Here is a 24,968-nt window from a genome sequence, read left to right as displayed (position 1 = left end):
TTGTGAATTATATACTATCGTGTTATTTATGTAAATGAGGTACATTAAAATGGCCATTTGTGCCGAAACAATCTCGCTTATTTGGCGCGTGTTACAATTGGTTCAACATTAGGAAGACCTATTTCGTTTTATCTAAGAGACTGTGACAAAATCGACGCAATCAAATCGAGAAACCAAGCCAGTTTTTGATACTATTCGTACTAACAGCTTCTTCGGTATTAGACAAGGACATTTTGATTTTTCATGTAGCAAAACGTTTGACGAACTTCGATGAGGTAATAGATTCTTTCGCAGAAAGGAAAGCACGACGTGTAAAGCTGTAGCAAGATTAGAGAGAAAAAAAATGCGGGGACCTAAGATTGAAGAAATGTGTACTGTCTTGCTTGTCTCTTGTCTTTACTGGTTTTATGTTTCCTATATTTAATTTAATGTCACAAAAAAGAGAAAGTTGTTAGCCAATAGGCGTTAAAGAGTGCAAATTTTCTGAAGAGTTCCTATTCTTCCTGTCAGAAATAATCCCATCCAGCATTATGTGTGAGATTTTTTTAAGGGGTGTAGGATGTCAAACCGACCGACTGGGAGGAGGAGAGGCACCGCAGGACATTTTGATTTGCACTGTCGTGAGTATAGGTTTGATGGCTTCCATTACAAAATGTACACGTTAGAATTTCACAGAGGAAAATACAGTGACGTGCGGTAGAAGAATGCTGTGTGAGAGGCGTGGCACTGCACTTTGACACACCTAAGACCAAATAACATGTCTTACATTTCTGCGGACATATATGTTTTATATATCAAACTCTACAGAAAGATGTGCGCTACAAAATGAACACGTTTTCGAAAAATCGATTCTTGTTTTTAATTTTTGACGTCCTATCTCAAACGCTCGAGGAGCTGGGGGGGGGGGGGGGGGGGGCTGGCTATCAGGCTTTTGCCCCGGTTCGGAAATATCATAGATCCAGGGCTGGTTAACAGTGAAACAGTCGCTGCACTCCTCTGTATGCACCATACCGTTGATCGCCACAGCAGTTTAGCAACTTTTCATCAGTCGACTGCGAGAAACGAGGCCATATGGAATCCATGCGAGGGACTGCCTCATATGTGGGTTTCCCTTATTTCAGAATTCTAAGCCAAAGTTGAAAGTTGTTCATCTCTGCTTTGGCTTCCTGTGAGACCCAGAATAATTTTACATTTAACATATTTTCAGGAGGAATATACTCCAGATTTAGTTTTTTGTGATTTTTTTTTAGCATTTTATGCTGTCACCACAATTTTAATTTTGTGTGGCAGGTTCGAATTGATGCACATATGTTGCCGCAGGTATTTGAAGAGCAGGAGGCTTGCACAAATAGACTGGTGAGGAGAGCTGCATCAAACCAGTCTTCGAAATGAAGACTACAACAATAACAACTACTTATTGTTTTTTAAATTGAAGATGGACAGGGAGAAATGAAAGGAAAGAGAAGGAGTTAATGATGTCAGCTGCATCGGGACCTAGGCGGAATCAGCGGCGACGAGTAAAAATGTGTGCTGGATCGGACCTCGAACCCAGGGTCTCCTGTTGCCACCGGAACACAGTGCTTATCGAATTGCGTGGACCATCTCGGCACGCTCCCCGGCTGACCCACACTCCTACCTAGCGCCACGTATCCGCAGTCCCCGTCCGTATCGTCCGTCTACATCTGCATCGATATGGATACTCTGCAAATCACACTTAAGTACCTGGCAGAGGGTTCGATGATCGTTTCTTCCTTTGTTCGCCGGCGTCAACAAAATATTTTCTCACCCTGAGGAGAAAGTTGGTGATTGAAAGTTCGTGACAAGATTCTGGCGCAACGAAAATCGCCTTTGTTTTAATGATGTCCACTCCAAACCCTGTATCTCAGTGACTTTCTCTCCCCTGTTTCACGATAATACAAAGTGTGTTGCTCTTCTCTGAACTTTCTCTCTGTACCCCGTTAATCATATCTGGTAAGGATCCCAGACCGCGCAGCATATTCTAAAAGAGGATGGACAAGCATAGTGTAGGCAGTCTCTTTAGTAGAGTTGTTGCATTTTCTAAGTGTTCTGCCACTAAAACGCAGTTTCTGGTTTGCATTCCCCACAACATTTTCTGTGTGTTCTTTCCAATTTAAGTTGTTCGTAATTGTAATTCCTAGGTATTTATAGCTTTGCTGCCTCTGGCTCACGGGGTCCCTGGTTCGATTACCGGCCGGCTTGGGGATTTTTTCTGCCCGGGGACTGGATGTTTGTGTTGTCCTCATCATCATCATCATCATCATCATTCGTGACAATGGGTAGATGGGATTGTGTAAAAAAATAGACTGTGTCAAAAGTGGGACTTCGTACGGGCGCTGATGACCGCGCAGTTAAGCGCCCCCACAAATCAATCATCATCATCATCATCCTAGGTATTTAGTTGAATTTACGGCCTTTAGATTTGACTGATAGATTCGTGTAACCGAAGTTTAAGGGATTCCTTTTAGCATTCATGTGGATCACCTCACAATTTTCATTATTTATGATCAATTGCAAATTTTCGCACCATTTGTATACTTTTTCTAAATCGTTTTGCAATTTGTTTTCATCTTCTGACCAGTATCCTAGACGATAAACGACAGAATCATCTGCAAACAACCTAAAACGGCTGCTCGGATTGTCTCCTAAATCATTTATACAGATCAGGAACAGCAGAGGGCCTATAGCATTACCTTGGGGAACGCCAGAAATCACTTCTGTTTTACTCGGTGACTTTCCGTCAATTACTACGAACTGTGACCTCCCTGACAGGATATCACAAATCTCAAATAAGCACGCAATTTCACTACAAGCCGCTTGTGTGGCACAGTGTCAAAAGGCTTCCAGAAATCCAGAAATACGGAATCTATTTGAAATACCTTGTTACTCAACATTTCCTGTGAGTAAAGAGCTAGTTGTGTTTCATCAGAACGATGTTTTCTAAATCAGTGTTGACTGTGTGTCAATAGACCTTTCTCCTCCATGGTCGCTAATAAGAAAAAAAAAAACAACGTTGACGGATAGTAACAAGCGGACTCCCATGGTTCTTCACTCGGTTTCCCCGACCACGACTTCACATTTGGCCGCTCTAGCTCGTTTACTGTATTTAGCGCAGAACTGCGTACGATTTTGAAACCACTGGAGCACATGTGTCACCAAGCAAAATGTTTTTCATCTGCTCTAATTCTCATTTTGCTGTATACCGGGGCATGTGGGAATCTGGAGAAATCAGCAAACAGACCAAGCAGCCATGAAGGCTTATATAGGACACGTAAGAAAACGTGCCATTGCCCATCTAGTTATTGACACACAGAGGTAAGCTACTGTGAGAGGAGGAGTGGCTGGGAATGGGAAACAGCGAGCTGCAATTGATGAAGGCAACTATCCGACCGTGGCGCACGTGGATGAAATCACCCTGACCTGACTCCAAACACTCCATTGTCCATTAACACAATAAGTGACACCTAGCGAGGTAACTCCCCCAGCCCGTTTTTCCTGTGACATACAAATCATTGTATGCCACGTTTGTTCGTAGTGCAATTTATTTTTTGATGAGAGGACTGAAGCAAATGTAAGAGGGGGCCTACCCTCCGTTGTACCTTACAACGAGATGAGTGTGGTAAAACTTATGAAACTCTGTTTGTCTGGAAACCAGCCTAAGGTTTTAGGCTGCAGACTGTAATACGTTACAGAGTATCTGACAAGTCATTTTCTTGGTTCAGCGATCAAATCCTCAGTTATCATCGTAATCATTATCATTACCATCATCAATCTGCACGAATAGTTTCTTTTGCTACCTACTGTGCTTCAGAGTATTTCATCGGAAAAGAGAAAGGTTGAAGGACTCTAGCAAATTTAATGCCAAAAGTCGTCCTCTTTCTGGCTGGCGATAAAAATGTTGAATGCCACAAAAGTTTATCCCGTCTCCTACATGGATTTGCGATACAATCAATGTTTCGTATTTTGTGATTGTGAAACTAAGCCTTGTTCGTTTACTTTGTCAGGTGTTTACCCTGCCTAATAAGATCGTCGGGCCCTTAGTCTCATCAGAACACATACTGATACTTTATTAGATGCAAATGCATGTTTCTACATAGCAGGTAATGGCTACACACGCTTGAAATAGTATTATGTAACTCTAACTAATTTGCTTAAGCAGATGGCAGAAGAAAAAGGAATCTTACGACAAAAACGAATCGGCTGAGGGAGAAGCGGACCAATGAGAGATACAGAAAAAAATAGGCATTAAGTAAAAACATATCGTCTAAGGTTTCAGTTCGCGATATTGTGACTATATAGCCGACTATGCAGCACCACACTAGCGCTCGGCGCTCTTTTCCGAGGTAGCCATTTTGAAACTTGTAGGAGGAAGAACAGGTTCACCAAAAGCTTTCGATTGGAAAGGGAAGGAAGGGAAGACGCATCGTTACCGATTGTCTGATATTACAGCAATTTATTTTGGGTCATCAGGCTCGGTATGAATTCTCCCGTGCCAGTTTCTTCTTCTCAGAGTAGCACTTTCACCCATCGTCCTAAATTGTTTGTTGGTTACATTCAAATATCTGTCTCCATCTATAGTTTTTCCTTCTACTGCTTCCTCAAGTACCATGGACATTATTCCATGATGGCTTAATACATGTCCTATCATTCTGTCCCTTCTTGTTTTTCACAGGTTCTGTCTTTGCCGATTCTGCGGTGAGCTACTGCATTTCTTATCTTACCAGTCCACCTGATGTTCTACAGTCTTCTACAACACAACATCTCAAACGCTTCGATTCTCTTCTTTTCCGGTTTTCCCACAGTCCATAATTCGCTTCCGTGCAATGCTATGATCCACATGCAATACCGTAAACTAAATTCTAAACTTTTCCCCTGTGTAACCGAGCGAGGGAGCGCAGTAGTTAAGACTCTGAACTCGTATTGTTTAGGCCGACGGCTAAAAGAAACATTCGGCCATTGATATTACATGCTTTCGCGTGGTTTCCTTAAATCGCTTAAGGCTAATGCCCTAGCAGTTCCTTTGAAAGGGCACGACCGATTTGGTCTTCCACCCTTTGCTGTATTCCAGCTTGTGCTCCATCTCTAGCGACCTCGTCGTTGAATGGTTGTTATACCGCAATCTCCTTTCCTTCCTTTCCAACCTGACTGACTTACTCAGCCAGTTATAGGAGGAACTACGGTGTAACGTTACCCCTAAACACGATGCAGAATTACATTTTCCATATTAATAAACAAAATACTACAGGTAAAAGAAGCGATAAATGACAGAAGTAATCCTTAGGGTCGACTGCAGATTCAATAGCATACCTTTCTATGTGGAGACTGACTTTTTGCCACCGGCCAGTCGTATCATACCTGTAACCACGGACGCCGTGTCATCCTTACAATAGTATCGAAAGAAAAGAATCTTCTTCTTCCTCTGCATCTACATCTACATTTATACTCCGCAAGTCACCCAACGGTGTTTGGCGGAGGGCACTTTACGTTTACCGTTTCTGCTACGGGGTCGGCATTGTTATATGGATTTTGGCAGTGTTCGTCGGAATTGGTGGCCCGATGCCCTTCCTTCGTAATGCCACCACTCCTCACGGGACTATATTCTTGTACCACATTCGTCTACATTGAGAATAAATTTGAGTTGAACAGTGAGAGCGCTTTCTAAACGTTTATGTAGCGTCTCTCTGAAGCGGGACGTGGGTACTAGCGTGATATTCACCTAGTTGGATGGGGGATAAACAGCCCAAAAACCACATCCAGGCAGGCTGGTTCACCAGCCCTCGTCGTTAATGGGCGAGACGGATTCGATCCGGGGAAGGTACACTTCCCAAAATTAACGCTCTTAGCTATCCGACCGGCTCTATCGTAAAAAAGTATAGGCTTCATAAATCGATGCTTCGAGGTATCGATACTTGTCTTTGATAGAAAGATTAGGTACATACAGACATTTTTCCACCACTGGCTCGTTATTTGGAAAGCAGTATAAAATGTGCCCGTTTACAATAGAAGGGCGTAACACGAACTGAAAAAAACCATGACTTTGCAATCTGTAAAAGTATTTAAAGTGAAATCTCCCCAAAATCCAGCTTATCATAGTAGACCACCTTGCTAAGATATGATTTCCGACGAGAGCTTTTAAATTGCCGTAATTTTTAAAATTCGATTGTCTAAAAACTATTTTTTTTATCTATCAGCAGTAGCTGGGACAATACACTGGATTGGTCGGTCAAATTATTATGTTGATAGTGAGAATTTTTTCATATTGTGAGGAAAGCTGAAGGCGTTATTGCTGTTGACATCGAGGAAGACAAGGCACTTGTCACAACTTAAGTAGGCACATCGGATCATAGGCGATCCTGCAGCCGCGCGTAGACATTTCTGCCAGGAAATCCCCAGTAGAGAATTCGGCAGGTGGAGTAACCCACGCGTCCCTGGGATCCCGCCTAGTGTCTGCTATCCAAGTCTTGAGGCTGTGTGAAAGCTTTCTGCCAGCTTTGTGGCCGAGCGGTTCTAGGCGCTTCAGTCCAGAACCGAGCTGCCGCTACGGTCGCATATTCGAATCCTGCCTCGGGCATAGATGTGTGTGATGTCCTTAGGTTAGTTAGGTTTAAGTAGTTCTAAGTCTAGGGGACTGATGACCTCAGATTTTAAGTCCCATAGTGTTTAGAGCCATTTGAACCATTTTTTTAAAGCTTTCTGCCGACACTGAACAGTAAACTAAAATTATACCGGTGAATCACTCCCATATATCAGAACTTTCACCCTCCATGCAAAAGTTTGTAGTGCCCGCTTTTATTTGTGAAATAAATATCTGAACTGATACATAACCGTGAAGCTATATGCATCGGTCATGTCACACAAGTTTGAAGTATTCCCCGAAGACTTCGAATCTTTTAAACAGCTTTTACACTCATTTCATTACTATCTAGTTTATCGAAATAAGGGAAGTTTCAGTTTCAGTAGTGTCATTCTGTCTGTTCATTTAGTAATTCTTGCAGTTGAACCGCTTTAAACAACATTACGAAGAGAAACAAGTAATTCGAATTACGGGAACAATGGGGTTCCAAGTGAAAGAACTGGGAACGAAACACTTCCAAGATTAGTGTAGCGTCGCATGTGTCCTCGCACAGTCTCTCGGTCGTTCCGCTGTTGACCTTTTGGTGCTCGCGCGTTCGCTTGTTGAAAATGCTGGAACTGAGTCATACAGCCAAACCTTTGGGTAAATAATGAAAATTAAATTAATAGTTTCGAAGAAATTCGATACGATACCTGCTGTATGAGTAAAAGAATCTGTTGAGAGGTATCAAGTAAAGAAATATCGGTATCGGGATCGAAATACTGGTTACCCAGAAGTGAAGATACTTTTCCGTTTCCTATCTGTGAGGAATAACACGCAGTCGCTGTTGAAATTGCGTGTTATCGTTAAGCGTGTTCTCGGGGTGCTAATATCGCAGTACGACGTGTACTTTTGCCCACTGCCGTGGTGATTTCGTCACTGGTGACTGGCGAGGCACCGGGAAACGCCGGCCCACAGCCATTTTACGTTTATGGTGGGGCGCTATATCTTTAGAATGGAAATGAGACCTGCCCGCATATGTTCAAAGGTCTCCGACCCCCAGTGCTTACAGTACAATAGGCTGTGTGCCACACACACGCACACACCGCACACACACACACACACACACACACACACACACACACACACACACACACACACACAGTGCCAGCGCGGCGGTCGGTAAGACCCATTGGTTACGACTTGGAAGTGTCAGCAGTCGGCGGCGCCGCACGGCGTGGGCTAGATTGATAAGCTGGGCAGGCAGGCGCCTATCGCCAGCAGCCGCTGTCTCGGCCGTTTTGCTGTCACCTTTCCTTCCCTGAACTCAGCTCAACTCAACTCTGCCCATTATCAGGTAGGCGTTTCCTGGAACGGCTTTCACCCGTTTCCTGTGGCCATATTGCTGCTGAACTCCAACGGGGGCTGATAGCAGCACGTAGCCGTAAAAAGTTCTCGAATGGTTCTGTCGCGAATAGTAAAACAGTCTCGGCTGTCGTTCTTCTACAGAGAAAAGAATTTTTTTTTTCAGCTGCCTCTTGACGACCAGCGGCGTGAGAACACATCTCCCTTTTTAGATAGACAGAATTTCTGTGCAACTTCCTCAGAAATAATGCATTGCCACTCTGTGAACTAAATTTTTATTTCGTAAGTTTATTGCAAAAACAAGAGTAGAAATCGTTGTTTTTTGAAGGTAGCGATATCATACAGCTCTCCGTCATTGCAAGGAAGATGATATCAAAGTCGTGTTACTGCTACTGAAAAGAATACGCGGAAGGTGGCAGTGTAATGCAGTGGAACGAAAAGATTTTTGGCCTCCCGAAACCCATCGTTTGTCGTGCTGTTCATAAAGGGGTGTAAAAAAACTACCTACACAAGGTGTTGGACTGTTTAGAGGAGGAAAAAAGAAACAATTTTTTCAGATGATATAAATATCACATGTGCACCGTTTCTCCAATCGGGTTACTTACAGCTTTGGACGCTGTTGATCTCCGGAGACGGTGTTCAAACTGTCGTGTGAAGAATATTGTTTTACAAATGTTGTTGAAAGTGACGTACATTTACAATAATCCGCAATCGCATCTGCGTGCTAATAATTATGTAACACTCTCAGAACAACCATGTGTTTTACGAATAATGGCTGCAGCTTCAGTCAAACGGCAACCGCTAATTCGGCGGAGTGGCTATCGGTGGCCCACACCCCTAACGCTTCTCGTCCCCACCCCCGCGCAAAAAGAACTCTGCAGGAGTGAGATCGGGAAAACGTGGTGGGCCCGGTAAGCGACCCATCCTTCCCAATCCAACAACTGGGGAAAACATTGTCTAAATGTTGTCTGGCATCAATGGAAAAATGTGGTAGGACGCCGTCATGCACGAACCATAACGGTTTCTTGACTGCTAGCGGGACTTTCTCCAATATATCGGGCCTACTTCACATAGAAAGATACGGTAATTTCCTCCACCGAACGTGTTAGGCAGGGAATACTGCCCAGTCGGATGGTCGTGAACAACACTTGCGCACATATTTATGGTAAATTCCTGTTGATAGTAAAACACACGAGTTCCCTAAAGATTTTAGGACTCACAGACATGGCTTCCGTGGCTGTTGAATATGCCTTCCCTTGTAAAGGCAACGTAAACAAAATACATATTTGGAAGTCAGGTTTGTTTACAATTTGGTATAGATATCATTGGCAGAATTCCACACGTTGGCTAAAATTATCAGCTGATAGGTCTTGTAACATCTGATATTTTAATATACGCATGCCCGTGTGATGCAGGACGTTCCACACATTGGTGTTGGATGTAGTTAGTTCTTTGGCTATGGTTCGTGTGTTCGTGCTGTAACACAGCTTCCTCAAACTGGAGTGCTCGCACACTGCTAGCTGTATCAGTCTCCCGTCAGATCCTGTTTCACGAGGAGGCCATTAAACGTTTGAAAGGTGACATCATTTGGTAACCTTTCGCCTCGAAACAATTCTGGATACAGTCTTCTCAAATAACTACAAATTCGTGTACGTAGTTTTTTTACATCCTGTGTAAGAGTTTAGATCTAAGCTGTAAAGGATATGGGAAAGACCGTACACATCGATAAGATTGTAAAACAGTGTTGTGAGGTAAGTGACCGCGAAATAGAAAACCTACTAAAATCGGTCAGCATTGGAAAGATACATAGACCGAATGACGTAACCATGAGACTCTACAGAGATAATGCGAAAGGACTTGCTCCCTTTCTAGCAATTTATCTAGGTTGCTGGAGTAACGTAGAGTACTAAACGATTGGAAAAAGGGTCTGGTCATTTCCGTTTTCAAGATGGGTCGTTAGACATAACTGTAGGCCTGTATCGGTGAGGGCAATCTGTGGTAGAAGTATGCTCCATCTCTTATACCGACACATTACGACGTTTTTGGAGAACGAGAATTTCTTCTGTAAAAATCAGTACGGATTCTGTAAAAAGATATATTGTGAAAAAGAGCTCGCTCTGTTCAGTGAAATGCAGAGCGCGATAGACAACGACGCCCACTTTGATACCGTGTTCCTCGACTTCCGAAAGCCTTTAGACGTACTTCCTCATTGTCTTGTAATGAACGAAACGCGAACTTCCCGATTATCGGACTAGATTTCTGACTGGATTTACGAATTACTGCCAGGTGAAACTCAACGCGTCATTCTTAACGGGACGAAATTGGTGAATGTGAAGGTGATTCCAGGAATACTCCAAGATGCGCTATAATAACGCTACTGTTTACCGCATATAAATATTTATTAAAAATGTACAGGGTGTACATAAATATTACTTATTGCACAAGAACTAAACATTGTACACATGTCATACATATCGCATTTTGAAGAGAAGCTCTGAAAGTTTTCTTTTACAAACATTCGATACGCGAACCATGAGTTCCCGGCAGACGTCAATACGGTAATCGAATTCTTGCCATACCTGTCTCAGCATGGCATCGTCGACTGTGGCAATCGCTTCCCGTATTCTCTCCCGGAGCTCTGCTACATCACGTGGTAGAGGCGGTACATACACCAGATCTTTAATGTGTCCCCACAGAAAAAAGTCACACTGAGTGAGATATTGTGATCGGGGAGGCCATTTCATGGCCAGCTGTCCCCTTCTGTAGGGCGGCCGATCCATCGATGCGGCAGCTCCATGTTCAGGTACCCACGAACTTCACGATGAAAATGGGGTGGAGTCCCATCCTGCTGAAAGATGAACGGAGAGTCCGATTGCATTTGAGGCATCAGCCATTGCTGCAACACGTCCAAGTAGGAGTATCCTAATGAATGTCCCTCGTACGCGTTCCACATTCTCTTCACCCACATTGGGACGTCCGCTTCTCTTTGCCGGGCACAAGTACTCCGCCGTAACGAATTTTTTATGCCAGTGGTAAATGGCCTTCCTTGTTGGTGGCTTCTTACCGCACTTCGTTCTAGACATCCGTTGAACAGCTGTAGCACACTTGTTTTGGTCGAAATCCAACACACAGAAAGCTCCGCGCCATGTGTGCGACTAGTTCTGACTATCGGCAAATTCACAAACTACGCTGTGGCGGTATACATGAAAGAAAAAAAAAACTTTCAGGGTTTCTCTTCAAAATGACATATATGATATCTGTACAGTGTTTGGTTCTTGTGCAATAAACGATTGAATGTGTTCCCGGACTTTATGTACGCCCTGTATGAGTTATCTAGTGGGTAAGTCGGAAACTCCAAGAGACGGATCACAGACAAAGCTATTGTCTATAAAAAGATTGCAACGCTAGAAGACGATAATGAAATGCAAGAAAGACTGCGGAGGACCGTTGACTGACCCAGGGACTCGCAGTTGATCTTGAACGTAAATAAATGTGACGTATTGAGCATAAACAGGCGATAAGATCCATTACTGTTAGATTACGAATGCAGTGAACACTGAAAACTAATTTTAGAAAAAGCAGATCCAATCTGAGATTAATTGGAAGAATCGTAAGCAAATGTAATTCATCCACGAGATGCGTGCCTTGCAAAATACTTATTCGACCGATTCTTGAGTGTATTCATCAGTCTGAGGCCTTTAGAAGGTTGTATTAACAGGGGGAGGGGAGGGGAGGGGGCGGGAAGCGACAGGAAGAGAGAGAGGGGGGGGGAGAGAAACATCCAATTAAGAACTACACGACTGACCATGGGATCGTTTAGTAAGCGTGAGAAGTGTTATGCAGATGTTCAACAAACTTCATTGGCAGATGCTACAAGACAGGCGTTGTGCAACATCGAAAGAATTATTGCTGAAATTACGATACCATCCCATGAAGACTAGGGAAACATATTATTTCTCACGAAGTAGCCACGACGAGAAAAGAACACGAATTACAGCTCTTGTTTGTCGATGGTCTTTCTTTCCAAGCTCCATTCGCAAGTAGAACAGGGAAACCGGGAGGGGATAATGGGACCAGAAGTACCCTTAATGTCCTTGGCGTATAGGACTTCTGTAGTCAACAATTGGAAATGCAAGCGTTAGTGCAAGTTTCTTTTTCATTCCAAGTGGTGAACATTTTATATTTTTGTAGTGCTGAATCTTCTTCCAAGTTGTAGCTTTGTGTGCGGCCCAATTTACAAAATGCAAATGGCTCTGAGCACTATGGGACTTAACATCTGACGTCATCAGTCCCCTAGAACTTAGAACTACTTAAACCTAACTAACCTAAAGACATCACACACATCCATGCCCGAGGCAGGATTCGAACCTGCGACCGGAGCGATCGCGCGGTTCCAGACTGAAGCGCCTAGAACCGCTCGGCCACACCGGCCGGCCGAATTTACACTGCGCCTAATATTATTCCTCGAGTGTCCTCAGGGAAATAGAGTTGTTTGTCCTATATTCATTAAGGAGAGATAACGCATGCTTACTAGAAACACGGACTTCAACTTTTCTACATCGTCATATGCATTATATTACAAGGAAAAACCAGCTTCAGTTTTTTTCCTTCAGTGAGTTATCTGGAAGGGTGGAGGTGAGGGGGGGGGGGGGTGGAGGGACGGGTGTGTTGTGGTGGAGCATAATTGGGGCGGGTAAGGGGACCGTTGCTGCCCAAGGTCCGTAATAAACTATAAATGGAAGTGTGATCCAGTTAATAGAGTAATCTATTACGAGGATTAGATGCTCATTAATTTCGGACCCAGAGCTAACATCTCCCGAATCTGACATAATATTTCGGTACTATGTCGACGGGATTTGGGGGCCATAACCAATTCACAAGGCACAAGAACTCAGCAGTTAAGTGCACCAAGTTCTTTAAGGTCCTTAAAATAGACCAAGAAGTAACGGAAATGCAGACAGTTTTCAACAGAGAGGTAACTGGGAATCATTTCGTAATATCATCTCCCGACTCAGGTAGACCTGCACTACTTCTGCTCTTGGCCTTTTAAGTGTCACTGTACAGATTTATCAGATATTTTTAAGGAAAAAAATACACAGTTAAAAGAATTGTTGAGAAACGCAATCGTAAGCAAGGAGATGTTATGTTTTGTCGGTTTAAGTGCGTGAACGGGGAATAGAATGTAGGAAAGAGATGTTGGGAGAGGAAACGTGTGAGCGTGGGACGTGAACCACGCCTCGATAGCTCAGCCGCTAAGATCGTTTCACCCCAATGGACAAGGCCTTGGTTCGCATCTTGCTCAAGTATGCAATTTTAATCTGTTAGTAAACTTCAGTTCCCTGTGGGCTTTGAACTCAAGACGTGAGGTGCTTCCGTGCGTCGCAAGTCTAGACTTACCGGTACCGTAATGTCAGGAAGTATTGTAATACATACTATCCTTTCTAATGAGCAAAAATCTTTCTTTTGGCACGATACTTGACCAAAATTACTGCTCCGTAATTTTTTTATAGTAAATACTGTATTTTCTAGGCGATAATAAAATATTTGAAAGCTCAGTACTATGTTACGAGAGAGAGGTTCGAATCGTACTTGATAAGACTTTTGCTTTGAACAGCCCCTCGGCATTTTATAGGAAGCGCGCCGGGGGAAACTACGCCGTGATTTCTCTTGCACAGCATTTCGGCGTTCCAGCGTTAGGTAAGTTCAAAGTATTTCATCGTTACGTAACACGTTTCTCGCTGCAAAGCCGTAACTCGCTGCCATGGCTCGGCAAGTTCTCCGCCGTTGCGCCCGGCTGCGTAATTCGTAATTGTCAGACCAGACTGCTGTGGAAAGCGCTTTGCTGTGTCATAAGAAATCCGCGTGGCTTTTGTGCGTTCGTGTTATCATGAAAAACTTGATTTTCTGTGTCTCTACACGATTACCCAGTCAGTTAATATCGACAGAGATAATTAGTTAATCGCCTAGTCTATGTTAAAATTGTAACACATAAGACAGTATTTTTGTCTTATTTAAAATGTATTTATTTCCGATTATTGTGATTAATCGAAAACATTATAACCATAGTGTTCACGTAAATGTCAGCTGACAGCTGGTTTAACCGATGATCACAGGCACATACTGTGCAGTGATTAAGTACGGGGTGCTTGATGTTTGTCGTTATCTCTGTCCCGATTTTTGAAGACGCAGTTAACGGTATTGAAAATAATTCCTTTACCATTGAAAAATCCATTTAGTGTGTGTTCTAATAGAGGATATGAAGGTCATGTTGATGTATCAGAAAGACCGTGGGGAAATGCGAAGGGAAACTCTATCCAGCAGAACATCTACATCTACATCTACATCCATACTCCGCAAGCCACCTGACGGTGTGTGGCGGAGGGTACCTTCAGTACCTCTATCGGTTCTCCCTTTTATTCCAGTCTCGTATTGTTCGTGGAAAGAAGGATTGTCGGTATGCCTCTGTGTGGGCTCTAATCTCTCTGATTTTATCCTCATGGTCTCTTCGCGAGATATACGTAGGAGGGAGCAATATACTGCTTGACTCTTCGGTGAAGGTATGTTCTCGAAACTTTGACAAAAGCCCGTACCGAGCTACTGAGCGTCTCTCCTGCAGAGTCTTCCACTGGAGTTTATCTATCATCTCCGTAACGCTTTCGCGATTACTAAATGATCCTGTAACGAAGCGCGCTGCTCTCCGTTGGATCTTCTCTATGTCTTGTATCAACCCTATCTGGTACGGATCCCACACTGCTGAGCAGTATTCAAGCAGTGGGCGAACAAGCGTACTGTAACCTGCTTCCTTTGTTTTCGGATTGCATTTCCTTAGGATTCTTCCAATGAATCTCAGTCTGGCATCTGCTTTACCGACAATCAACATTATATGATCATTCCATTTTAAATCACTCCTAATGCGTACTCCCAGATAATTTATGGTATTAACTGCTTCCAGTTGCTGACCTGCTATTTTGTAGCTAAATGATAAAGGATCTATCTTTCTGTGTATTCGCAGCACATTACACTTGTCTACATTGAGATTCAGTTGCCATTCCCTGCACCATGCGTCAATTCGCTGCAGATCCTCCTGCATGGGGAACTGCATGGGAACTGTTAGAAGACGGTTGGTTGGCAAGCAGGTATTCTAAAATATATTAATAACCGACACAGAAAAAGACGGCGAGATGGTAAAAAATATACATCAGTTATCGGAGAACTGAGCGGTAACTAATTTGTTCCTTTAAAACATGGAATGCGATTTCCATAGTTAAAAACGTGTTCAAAAATGCCCTGAAATATAGCTATCTACGTTGCGTTTCCCTTCTGCTGATTCCTGAGCTTTGAACGTAGTAATCCCTGTAAATTTACCAAACATAAAAAATTGGAAGCACCAAGCTAAATACAGTTACGAAGTAGCAGGGCCTGTGTTATTCAGAAGTACGATGCGCAGGAACATTGCATGTTATAGTGACTGTGACTTGAGGGCCGTTTGTGGTGTCGAATAAAGATTTTAAATGTCATTCAGTCACTCCTTCATGACAGTTATGTCGAAATACAAAATATTTCGTGTTACTTCCCCAATACCAGGTCCTAGATTCTCGATAAATATTGTGTTTCTGGACGGGAATATATAACGTACGTGTGCAGTTGTGACACAAGGACGACGACATGTGGAAATTGGGTCTGGCTGTGATTCGTGCACGGATAGTCGAAGCGGTTAAGGCGACCGTTCGTGTAAAGCGGGAAATCCGGGTTGGCGTTCCCGTCCAGCACAAATTTTCTCTGTCGTTATTCCAATATACAGCCAATAGTGGTTCATACTCGCAGTTGCGAATACATTTCCTAAAAATACTGGTAGTGACAGAGAAAGTTCAACAAAGAAAGCTGCGGTCAGTGTCTTATGATGCGTCAAACGCGTACTGCAAGTTCAGTTTGTGGAACGAGGTGCAAGAATGAGTACAGAAGTGTAAAAAAAAAAAGTTTAAAAAAAGCTACTAAGCACAGTCCAAGACGAATGACGAGGCGCTTTGTGTCCTTTTCTGTCTCTCGTAATTACAGTGAAATCAGGAAACGTCGAAGTTTTTATTTCTTGTTCCTGAACTGCAGTTCCCAATCCAAATTTGTTCGTGGTTTCGTCCACAGCTTGATCAACGTGCATGTTGAATTATTTGGGATAGCTATGTCTACATGATAACTCTTCAGTTCACGATTAAGTGCCTGGCAAAGGATTCATTCAACCACCTTCAAGCGACTTCTCTACCGTTTCACTCTGGGAGCAACGCGCGGGAAAAACGAGCATTTAAACCTTTCCGTGCGAGCTCTGATTTCTCGTATTTCAGTATGATATTATCATTTCTCCCTATGTACCTAGACACCAACAAAATATTTTAACACTCTGAGGAGAAAGTTGAAATTTTTCTAGAAGGTCCTGCCACAACGAAAAACGCCTTTGTTTTAACGATTGCCACCCCCAATTCGTATATCGTATCCGTGACACTCTCTCCCCTATTTCGCGGGAATACAAAACGAGATGCCCTTCGTTGAACTTTTTCGATGTCTGCCGTCAAGCCTATCTGTTACGGATCCCACGCCGCATTGTAGTACTCCAGAAGAGGACGGACAAGCGTGGTGTAGACAATCTCCTAAGTGGATCTGTTGCATTTTCTACGTGTTCTCCCAATACATCTTAGGGTTTGGTTTGCTTTGTCCAAAACATTATCTTTGTAGTCCCTCCAATTTAAGTTATTCATAATTGTAATCCCTTACTATTCGGTTGAATTTACTGCCTTCAGATTTGTGTGCTTTATCATGTAACCGAAGTTTAGCGAATTTCTTTTATTTATCATGTGAATGAGTTTACACATTTCATTATTTAGAGTCAGTTTTCCCTTTTCGCGCAATACAGATATTTTGTCTAAATCATTTTGCAGTTCATTTTTGTCACCTGATGACTTCACAAGACGATAAATGTCAGCATCATCTGCAAACAATCTTATGGGACTGCTCAAATTATCTCTTGAACCGGTTATGTAGATCAGGGACAGCAGAGGACCTATAACACTACTTTGGGGAACTCCTGATATTACTTACTTTTTACTCGTTGACTTTCCGCCAGTTATTGCACATTGTAACCTTTGACAGGAAATCACGAACTCAATCTTACATTCAGACGATACTCCATAAGCACGAAATTAGACTAGAAGTCGTGTGTGAGGAACGGTGTAAAAAGCCGTTTGGAAAAACTTGGAATCAATTTTACAACCCCTCTCAGAAGCTCACATATTACTTCGTGAGAATAAACAGCTAATTACGCACATTTCACAAGAATGATATTTTTCTGAATCGCGTTGGCTATTTGTCAATAAATCATTTTCTTCGAGATAATACATAATGTTCGAACACAGTATATGTACAAAAAGCCTATCGCAAATCGATGTTTGTGATACAGGTGTGTAACTCAGCGGATTTCTCTGTTTCCTTTCTTAGGTATTGGTGTGACTTATGCAACTTTCCAGTCTTTGGGTACGGATTTTTGTACGAGTAAGCGCTTGTATATGACTGCTAACTGTAGAGCTATCGTATCAGGATACTCTGAAAGGAACCTGACTGGTATACAGTCAGCACCAGCGGCTTGGTTCTTTTAATTGCTTTAAACTGTTTCGCTACACTGAGGATATCTACGTCTAAGTTACTCATGTTGGCAGTTGTTCGTGATTTGAATTCTGGAATATTTTCTTTATCTTCTTTTGTGAAGGAATTTCGGAAAACCGTGTTTAGTAACTTTGGTTTAGTGGGAGTGTCATCAGTAATATCACCATTGTTATTGCGCGGTGAAGGTATTAATTACGTCGTGCCCCTGGCGTACTATACATACGACCAGAATCTCTTTGGGTTTTCTGCCAGATTTCGAGAATGTCGGAAAATATTAAAAGCCTCTCGCACTGAAGTATGGGCTAAATTACGAACTTACGTAAAACTATGTCAGTTTTTGGGATTTTGCATTCTTTTAAATTTGGCAATTTCGTTGCTTCTGCAGCAGTATTCTGACATGTTTTGTGTACCATCGGGGATGAGTACCACCTCTTATTAATTTATTTGGCATATGTGTCTCAATTCCCGTCGAGACGGTTTCTTTGAATTATAGTCACGTTTGGTCTACGCTTGCACAGTCAGATGGAAGGAGAGAGGACTGTCTCTTAGGAAGGCGTCAAGCAAATTTCTATATCTTTTTTTAAATAGACGTATTTTTCTTTCCTTTCTTGTCCTTGGACTCTTATCGGTGCAGTCTGGTGCCTATAACTTGTAGATAACTTTTAGCTGATGGTATATTATCCCTGATATCAGCAGTTTCGTAGAATGAGTTATCATTTTCCCAGTAACCGATTCGAATCGGCGTCGTATGTGCGTGGAATTTGATCAGGTGGGACATGGAGAAGTGCAGTCACGTCGACGACGTAGGCGGTCGGCGCGAGACGACGCTTATCGCGCTGTGAGCAGCTGTTGGCAGCTCGCGGGCACGGCAGGCAGGTAGCGCGGCAGGTAGCGCCGTGGCCGCCAGAGGGCAGTGGCGGCGCCGGCACGTCACGGCTGGTGCTGACCCACAGCTGGGCCGCCAGCAGCCAGCCAGTCAGCGGCGCGCCGTGTCTGCAGATAGCGTGGTTCGCGGTCGCGGCTGTGGGCTTGCGCGTGCCCTCAGTGTGTACGTGTTTGTTCTTCTGTGAATCTGACGCAGTGTTTCGAGAATGTAATTCTCCAGGCGGACCTGGCAGTTTCTTTCGTAGGTCTCCACACCGAAACTAACAACTGCGTGAAATGACGGTGATTCTGCTGTAGAAGTGCCCTCCATATGTACTTCACCACAAAGTATTCAGCTACAGAGGCAGTCCAACACTAACAGTATCGCCGGAATGTGGTCAATAGATCCAGTGTGCTAAGGTTTGCGAGGTCATTACTGGTGCCGATTACGCAGCTGTGTACAAGGAACCTATTATCCGTTCCGTCAACGTTTATACTGCAGGATTAGCAAAGGAAAATACTTGTAAACAGAAATAGGAAGACTGTAGGCCCTTTGGAGCTGACCACTCGGAGTGGAGGCCAGGCGTGGTAGTGTGTGGTGTGGACGAGAGTGATGGTCGCGTCACAACAATGAGGGGCACGTCGGAGTCTAACGGCAGCAGCAACGGAGTGTCTAGTCGGCAGCAGCAGTGGAGCCCGTCCGGCGGCGGCGGAGGCGGCAACCTGCGCTTCTGGCAGTCGCAGCACGCGCATGCCCCGCCGCTGCCGCCCCCCAACAGGAACGGCGCCGGCGCCGGAGGCGGACCTTTGGTGAGCGACACCCACACAGCGTGCTCTGGTTAGGGCGCCTTGCATCTAGTTCTGTGCTCCGCAAGCCATTGTACGATGTCTGACGGAGGGTGTATATTGTGCGAGGGTCATAATCCCCCTCCCACCCACCCCCTGCCACCTCTCTCCCCAACTGATTCCATACACGGATATTACGCGGGAAGAAAGACTCGGTACATCTGCGCAAGTAAGTGAGGCTGTCATCAGCCCCAAGATTGGTTCCAAACCGCAGTGATGCACAAGACTTGGTCTACATCCACAGCTATACTCCGCATGCCACCTTTCGACCTATGGCGGAGGGTGCTTTGTGTATGTCAGTTCCCCCTTTTCCTTTTCCAGTCGCGACTGGTTCTCAGGAAGTGACTGTTGATGAGCCTAAGTATGAACTCGAAGCGCTTCAGCTTCACGGACACTCCGCAATGCACACAAAGAAGGAAGCAATATACACAGTGTTCGGAAATTTCCGTTACATACTTGTAGAGTGAATACATAATAGGCTATTTTGAATAGGAACCCATGTCCAGAAACGTCATCCAACGACGCTGGAGAGTGTCAAACTTTTAGGCCCCGTAACCTGTAAATGTATGTATATACAAGATAATTCCCTGATGATGTTACAAACTATCTAGGATGATGGAGAAAGCTGACTTTCAATTTGAGATAAGGGTCCCTGTACCGGAAACGAACGCTTCAACATTTATCATCGAAAGCTGTTCTGATATCTTTGATAGTGGAATAAATGTACCGGTAATGTTGCTAAGATTGTACGGTAGGCAGTTTTCAGAGCTGTTAGTATGGACCAAAATAAGAGAAAAGTCTAGTATACATGGGCTCTAAAATTCATACTTAAAGAGCTATGCGCATTTTTTCAATGAACGAGATGTGTTTCACAGTAGCGAAGAGGAATAAGTGTTCGTAGCGCCTCACGTATGCATCTTAGAACCCATGGTTACTGCACATTTTTTCCTTATTTCGGTCCATACTATCACCTCTGAAAATTCCTTACCCAATCTTGCCACCATCAGTATCAGTACATGTATTCCACTGTCAGAGGTATCAGAACGGTTTTTTCTTCTAAATTTCGACTCGTTAGTTTCCGGTACATGTATCCTAACTTCAGATTGATACATTTATCTTTCTCCATCATCCTAGATAGTTGGTAACGTCACCACGGAATAACTCAAATCGCCGGCGCCTATAACTTCGTTAGTTTACATTTCTCGCCATGGTACCCTGTTCAAAGTATTATGTACTCCATCCCCTCCACAAACCCTCTAGTTTGTAATCCGGAATTTACGAACACCCTGTATATTGACTGACTCTAGGAACGAACGTTCTCAGTACGCGGTCGGTAGACCGCACCCCCATCCTACAAAAGATCCGGGCTTGTGTACCATCTCTAATGACGTCACTGGCGACAGAATTTTAATCTTCCATCTGTCCTTCACACCGTCATACAGAACGCCTCTCTTGCAGCGCCTGCCACTGGAGTTGACTGAGCATCTCCGCGACGCGCTTTCGCCTTTACTAAATGAACCTGTAACGAAACGCGCTGCTCTTCTTCTAATATTCTCTATTTCCTCCTTCAATCTTATGTTGCATCGATGCCAGTCGGACTAGCAGTATTAAAGTTTTGGTCGAAAAAAGGTTTTTAAGCTAGCTCCTTTGTGGAAGGAATACATTTTCTGAAGATTCTTCCATTGAATCTATCTTGCTTCTGCCTTGCCAGCGCTCAGTTTTATGGGATGGTTCCACTTTAAATCGTTCCCTACGCATACTCCTAAATATTTTATGAAAGTAACTGTTCCCAGTGATTGCTCTGCAGTGTTGTGTAATCATACAGTCACCAGTTTTCTATCTGTTACGCAGTACGTTACATTTGCGTATGTCGAGGGTAAGCTGCCAATCCCTACACCAACTGTCGATCCACTGCAGGTCTTCCTGCATTTCGCTGCAATTTTCTAGTGTTGTGACTTCTATACAACAGTAATATCCGCGAAAAGCCTCGTGGGACTTCTGACATCTAGTAGTTCATTTATATACATAATGTGAGCTTTCAACGGATTTCACCAGCCATTTACAATGGACCAATAGCAGAAAGTGGACCCTGAACCGCGGTGGTTCTTGTCGTCCCCAGAAGTGAAAGAAATGACGACAAATATAGGACCGTCAGGTATCGAACGTCGGATCTGTAGATTTCTAGTCCGGTATTTTCACACTGAGCTACGGAACCACAAATATGGGTCCAAATTTATCCAATTGTAGCGTCTTGACCTTAACGCGAGATACACGTTCGTTGAATTAATACGGCCCTTGAATCGTTTCGGAACTACAGCCATCGTAAGTTTGCCACTACAAGCTTTCCGCAGTGCATACCATCCCTCTTATAACGTCGCCCACTGCAGTTAGTTAAACATTTCCGTCGTACGTCACAGTCACGCTCACTAAACAAACATGGGACAAATCGTTCAGCATTACTTCTTTCTCCGGACCGAGATTATTCTCACGAACTCGATTTATAAGCGACCCCTTTCGTGCCTGAATTACACATCTTCAGAATTGTTCCAATAAATCCGAGTGTGGCATTTGCCTTCCTTCCTCAGGCTTAGATTTATGAAATCATTTAGTCTTAAACCGTTCCGATCAGAATCTCGTAGATACTTGAAGATTATGACTAGCTCCGGTGATCGCCGATCGCGCCCAACGACAACTGGCCTTTTCGTCCAATTACGCTCTTCACATTGCAAGTCTTTATGTTTACAGTCAGCTGGTTATCTTAACACCAAGTGCTGATAACCTCCACCATTGCAAATTGGCTATTTGTGTCTTCGTTTTTGTATATCAAACATGTTTCATCCCAGATGTGCAGCCTTCATGATGCTCTTTTTTTTCATAACCTGGAATTTTGTTCAAGTGACGAAAAGATACATATTTTGGCTTAAAATGAATATGCAGTTTTTAAGAGAAATGCAGCTCTTCCATTGACAGGCAACGACAATGTACACTTGCCCTCTTCTTTTCGTCTGCTAGTTGTCATTCTTGACAGTCTATACCTCTACCAGTCTGAAAGCAACTTGATGTTCTATCGAAAGATGAACTACATGTTACACGCCGATACAAGTGATTGTGCCTCGTGTAGTGCATACCTATATTTGAATCCGTTTATCTTGTACCTGGATATGTGAAAGCTAACGACCATCGCAACCAGTTGCACAACGAGACGAAGACTGCCCGTGTAGTGAAAACACTCTTCTGAGGATTGTCAGCCACCACAACCGTCCTGGAATGCCCCACATTTGTGTTCCTGCCACTTTGTATGGATCTTCGATACGACGTAGTTGGAAACTAAGTCTTTCTTACTGTCTATTCATCGGACTTCATGTGCGTCTATGTGCCCTCGAAAGACCCCATGAATTTCCTCATTTAATTACAGTGAGCTTATGTTGCTTTTAATGCTTCTCAGTGAAACTGCTTTCTTTGGTTTAGTGCGCTGGTTGTTAAAAGTGGATACTACTGCGTTAGTTATAATGTGACACTTTTGCTAAGACACAATCTTTTTGCTGGTTATTCAGTCACGGAAGACGTGGAGAAAAATGTCACCCTGCCATCTGAAGAAGTGCTAGGAGTCTTGTTCTTTTAAGGCTTGTCGAATCCAGTGGAATATACCTGTATACCTCTCATTGGACTGTTCGGCTGGCAAACAATATTCTTATAGCACTTCTTTGTACATACTTCTGAAAATGGAATTTAATCTTATCACGCGAGTATTTTCCGATACTTAAGAGAACTCGATAACGCCAAGAGTGTTTAATTGCTTTTGAGATTGTCTGGAAATTTACTGAAAACGGCAAATGTGATTGGGTACTTTGTATGTTTCACTCGTTAGAGGGAGCGTAGTTTCAACGCTTCTGTTGTCATCCTGAAGAAGACTCCACGTCTGGCACCTTTTACCTTCCTGGTCAGTGGAGGTATGGCATAGATAAGTATGCACGGACGTGAAGGGCCAGTAAGAGCCCATTATGTAGTGCACGGTAAGGTGTGAAGGAAGGCAGTTCCAGCACATGCCACACAGAAGCTAGCAGAGTTAGCTAAGTGCATCCATCAACACTGGAAAATATTCGTACTGCTTGTTTCTGCCATCTCCTCACCATCGTCCCAGCTGTAAGCTTCACTACTGTTCAACACCAGTTGGTCTTAAATAATGAAGAAAGATGTGTGTTACCAGTTTACCGACCTATGATAAGGGATTCTTCCACATAACCGACAATACCCTATTGTTGCTCGGTATTGTGTGTCTGATGGTGTAAGCGTTAACGGATTCTTAAACAGTTGCATTCTGAAATCAACAGTATACTCTTTTCCGTCTTCGAACCGTAAAGCCCGCTCAGCTTCTGCAGGTCTTCATATTTTTATCCAGAAATATTCAGAATTTTCAGCTGACTGGTTCGCCTGTATGTAATTTCGTTCACATTTCCGTAAAGAAAATAACTGGAGAGAACAGCATATATGTCTTTAGGAGGGCCGTAAGCTGTTTGACTCTGCAGGAATGCGGTTAGTCCTTCGTGCAACAAGATGGATTGACCTCGGACGTATTTGGTCAGTCAGTTGCGTGTACGTTTTGCAGTGTTCGTGTGGACTCTCTGGTAACGATTTAAACTGTATGGTCTAAAAACCATTAAACTCAAGAGGATAAGAAAGAATGTTTGAGTTAATGATATTATCTGTTAGTCGAGTTTTTGTACTCTTGTCTAATTTGGTTAAACTTTGCTTGATTGGTTCTGATCTTGCAATATTATGTTTCAGTCACCATATTAATTACAAGTCGCCCAAACATTTTGGTTTTCATTGCCTTCGGTGGGATGAGCGTCAAATTTTCTTAGATATCATTAGGAGGATATACCAGGACAGGGATAGGTGCAACTATCGTCTGTGCCCTGTTCGAAGAGTGTCTCGTAGCTGAGCCCCGGAGTAATTTTCAGAAATTACTGGAAGTGTAAATCGGTATGACAAGATGAGTATTCGAACTCTTCTCCTCCCGAAAATGAGCTAAATATCGTGGCCACCTAAACATCTCCAGAATTTTTGTAAGCCCTACACCTGTCGCGTTTCATAGTTTTCTGGACCTTGTTTTGTAATTATTGTTGCTGAAGATCTCCCTGTACCTTATCATTTGCCCTGTAGGACATTACACTGTATTACCACCCTGCAGGGAGCCATATGAGTATCGGGAGCTGCCCATTTCTTCCAAAAAACGTCAAAATATATCATGCCACTCGGCCGTGCCTTACTGTCAATTCAAGAATCTGCTGATGGCAGTTAGGGGTAGTTTTATTTTTCACCGACGAAACTCAAGGTCGTAGGTGGTGTTGCGGGCTGTAGCTACTGTCTGCGGCCAGGAATATTCCACAACACAGTTAGCACGCGGAAAATGAGTCAAATGGACGGTGATCTACTGTCTGGGGTAACACGCTGCGCCATTCCGTGCTGAAGAAAGATGATGTAATAAAAGCATTTGATAGTTACCTCAGTCATTGTTGATTTATTGATGAGTTGATTTTCGTTTTCTAGCCTCTAAACCTGAACAGCAGTAAACGCAAAGTTAAAGATATAATAAGAGATACTGGCTACAGAGGAGGGATCACACCCACTCAAGGCAACTTGAGCGCGAGGCACATCACAGCAGCAGTACATC

General features: G+C 43.5%; 1 protein-coding gene across 3 annotated transcripts in view; it reads left to right on the top strand.

Moving 5' to 3' along the window:
- LOC126161549 (serine/threonine-protein kinase 26) overlaps positions 1–24,968 on the top strand; it is a 649,054-nt gene that overhangs the window by 436,171 nt on the left and 187,915 nt on the right. Inside the window, exon 1 of one of the 3 annotated variants that reach the window (XM_049917482.1) lies at positions 18,576–19,258. The exons of the other annotated variants lie outside the window; for them this stretch is intronic. Within the exon in view, the coding sequence (XP_049773439.1) occupies positions 19,079–19,258 (180 nt within the window). The 5' untranslated portion in view covers positions 18,576–19,078. Of the gene's footprint in view, positions 1–18,575; positions 19,259–24,968 lie in introns of those variants that run through there. 3 annotated transcript variants of the gene reach the window in all.

This window comes from Schistocerca cancellata, chromosome 2 (assembly GCF_023864275.1).
Source record: "Schistocerca cancellata isolate TAMUIC-IGC-003103 chromosome 2, iqSchCanc2.1, whole genome shotgun sequence".
In the NCBI taxonomy this organism is placed as follows: Eukaryota; Metazoa; Arthropoda; class Insecta; order Orthoptera; family Acrididae; genus Schistocerca; species Schistocerca cancellata.
Note: the sequence above shows the minus strand (reverse complement) of the source record. Positions and strands in the feature narration are given on the sequence as shown.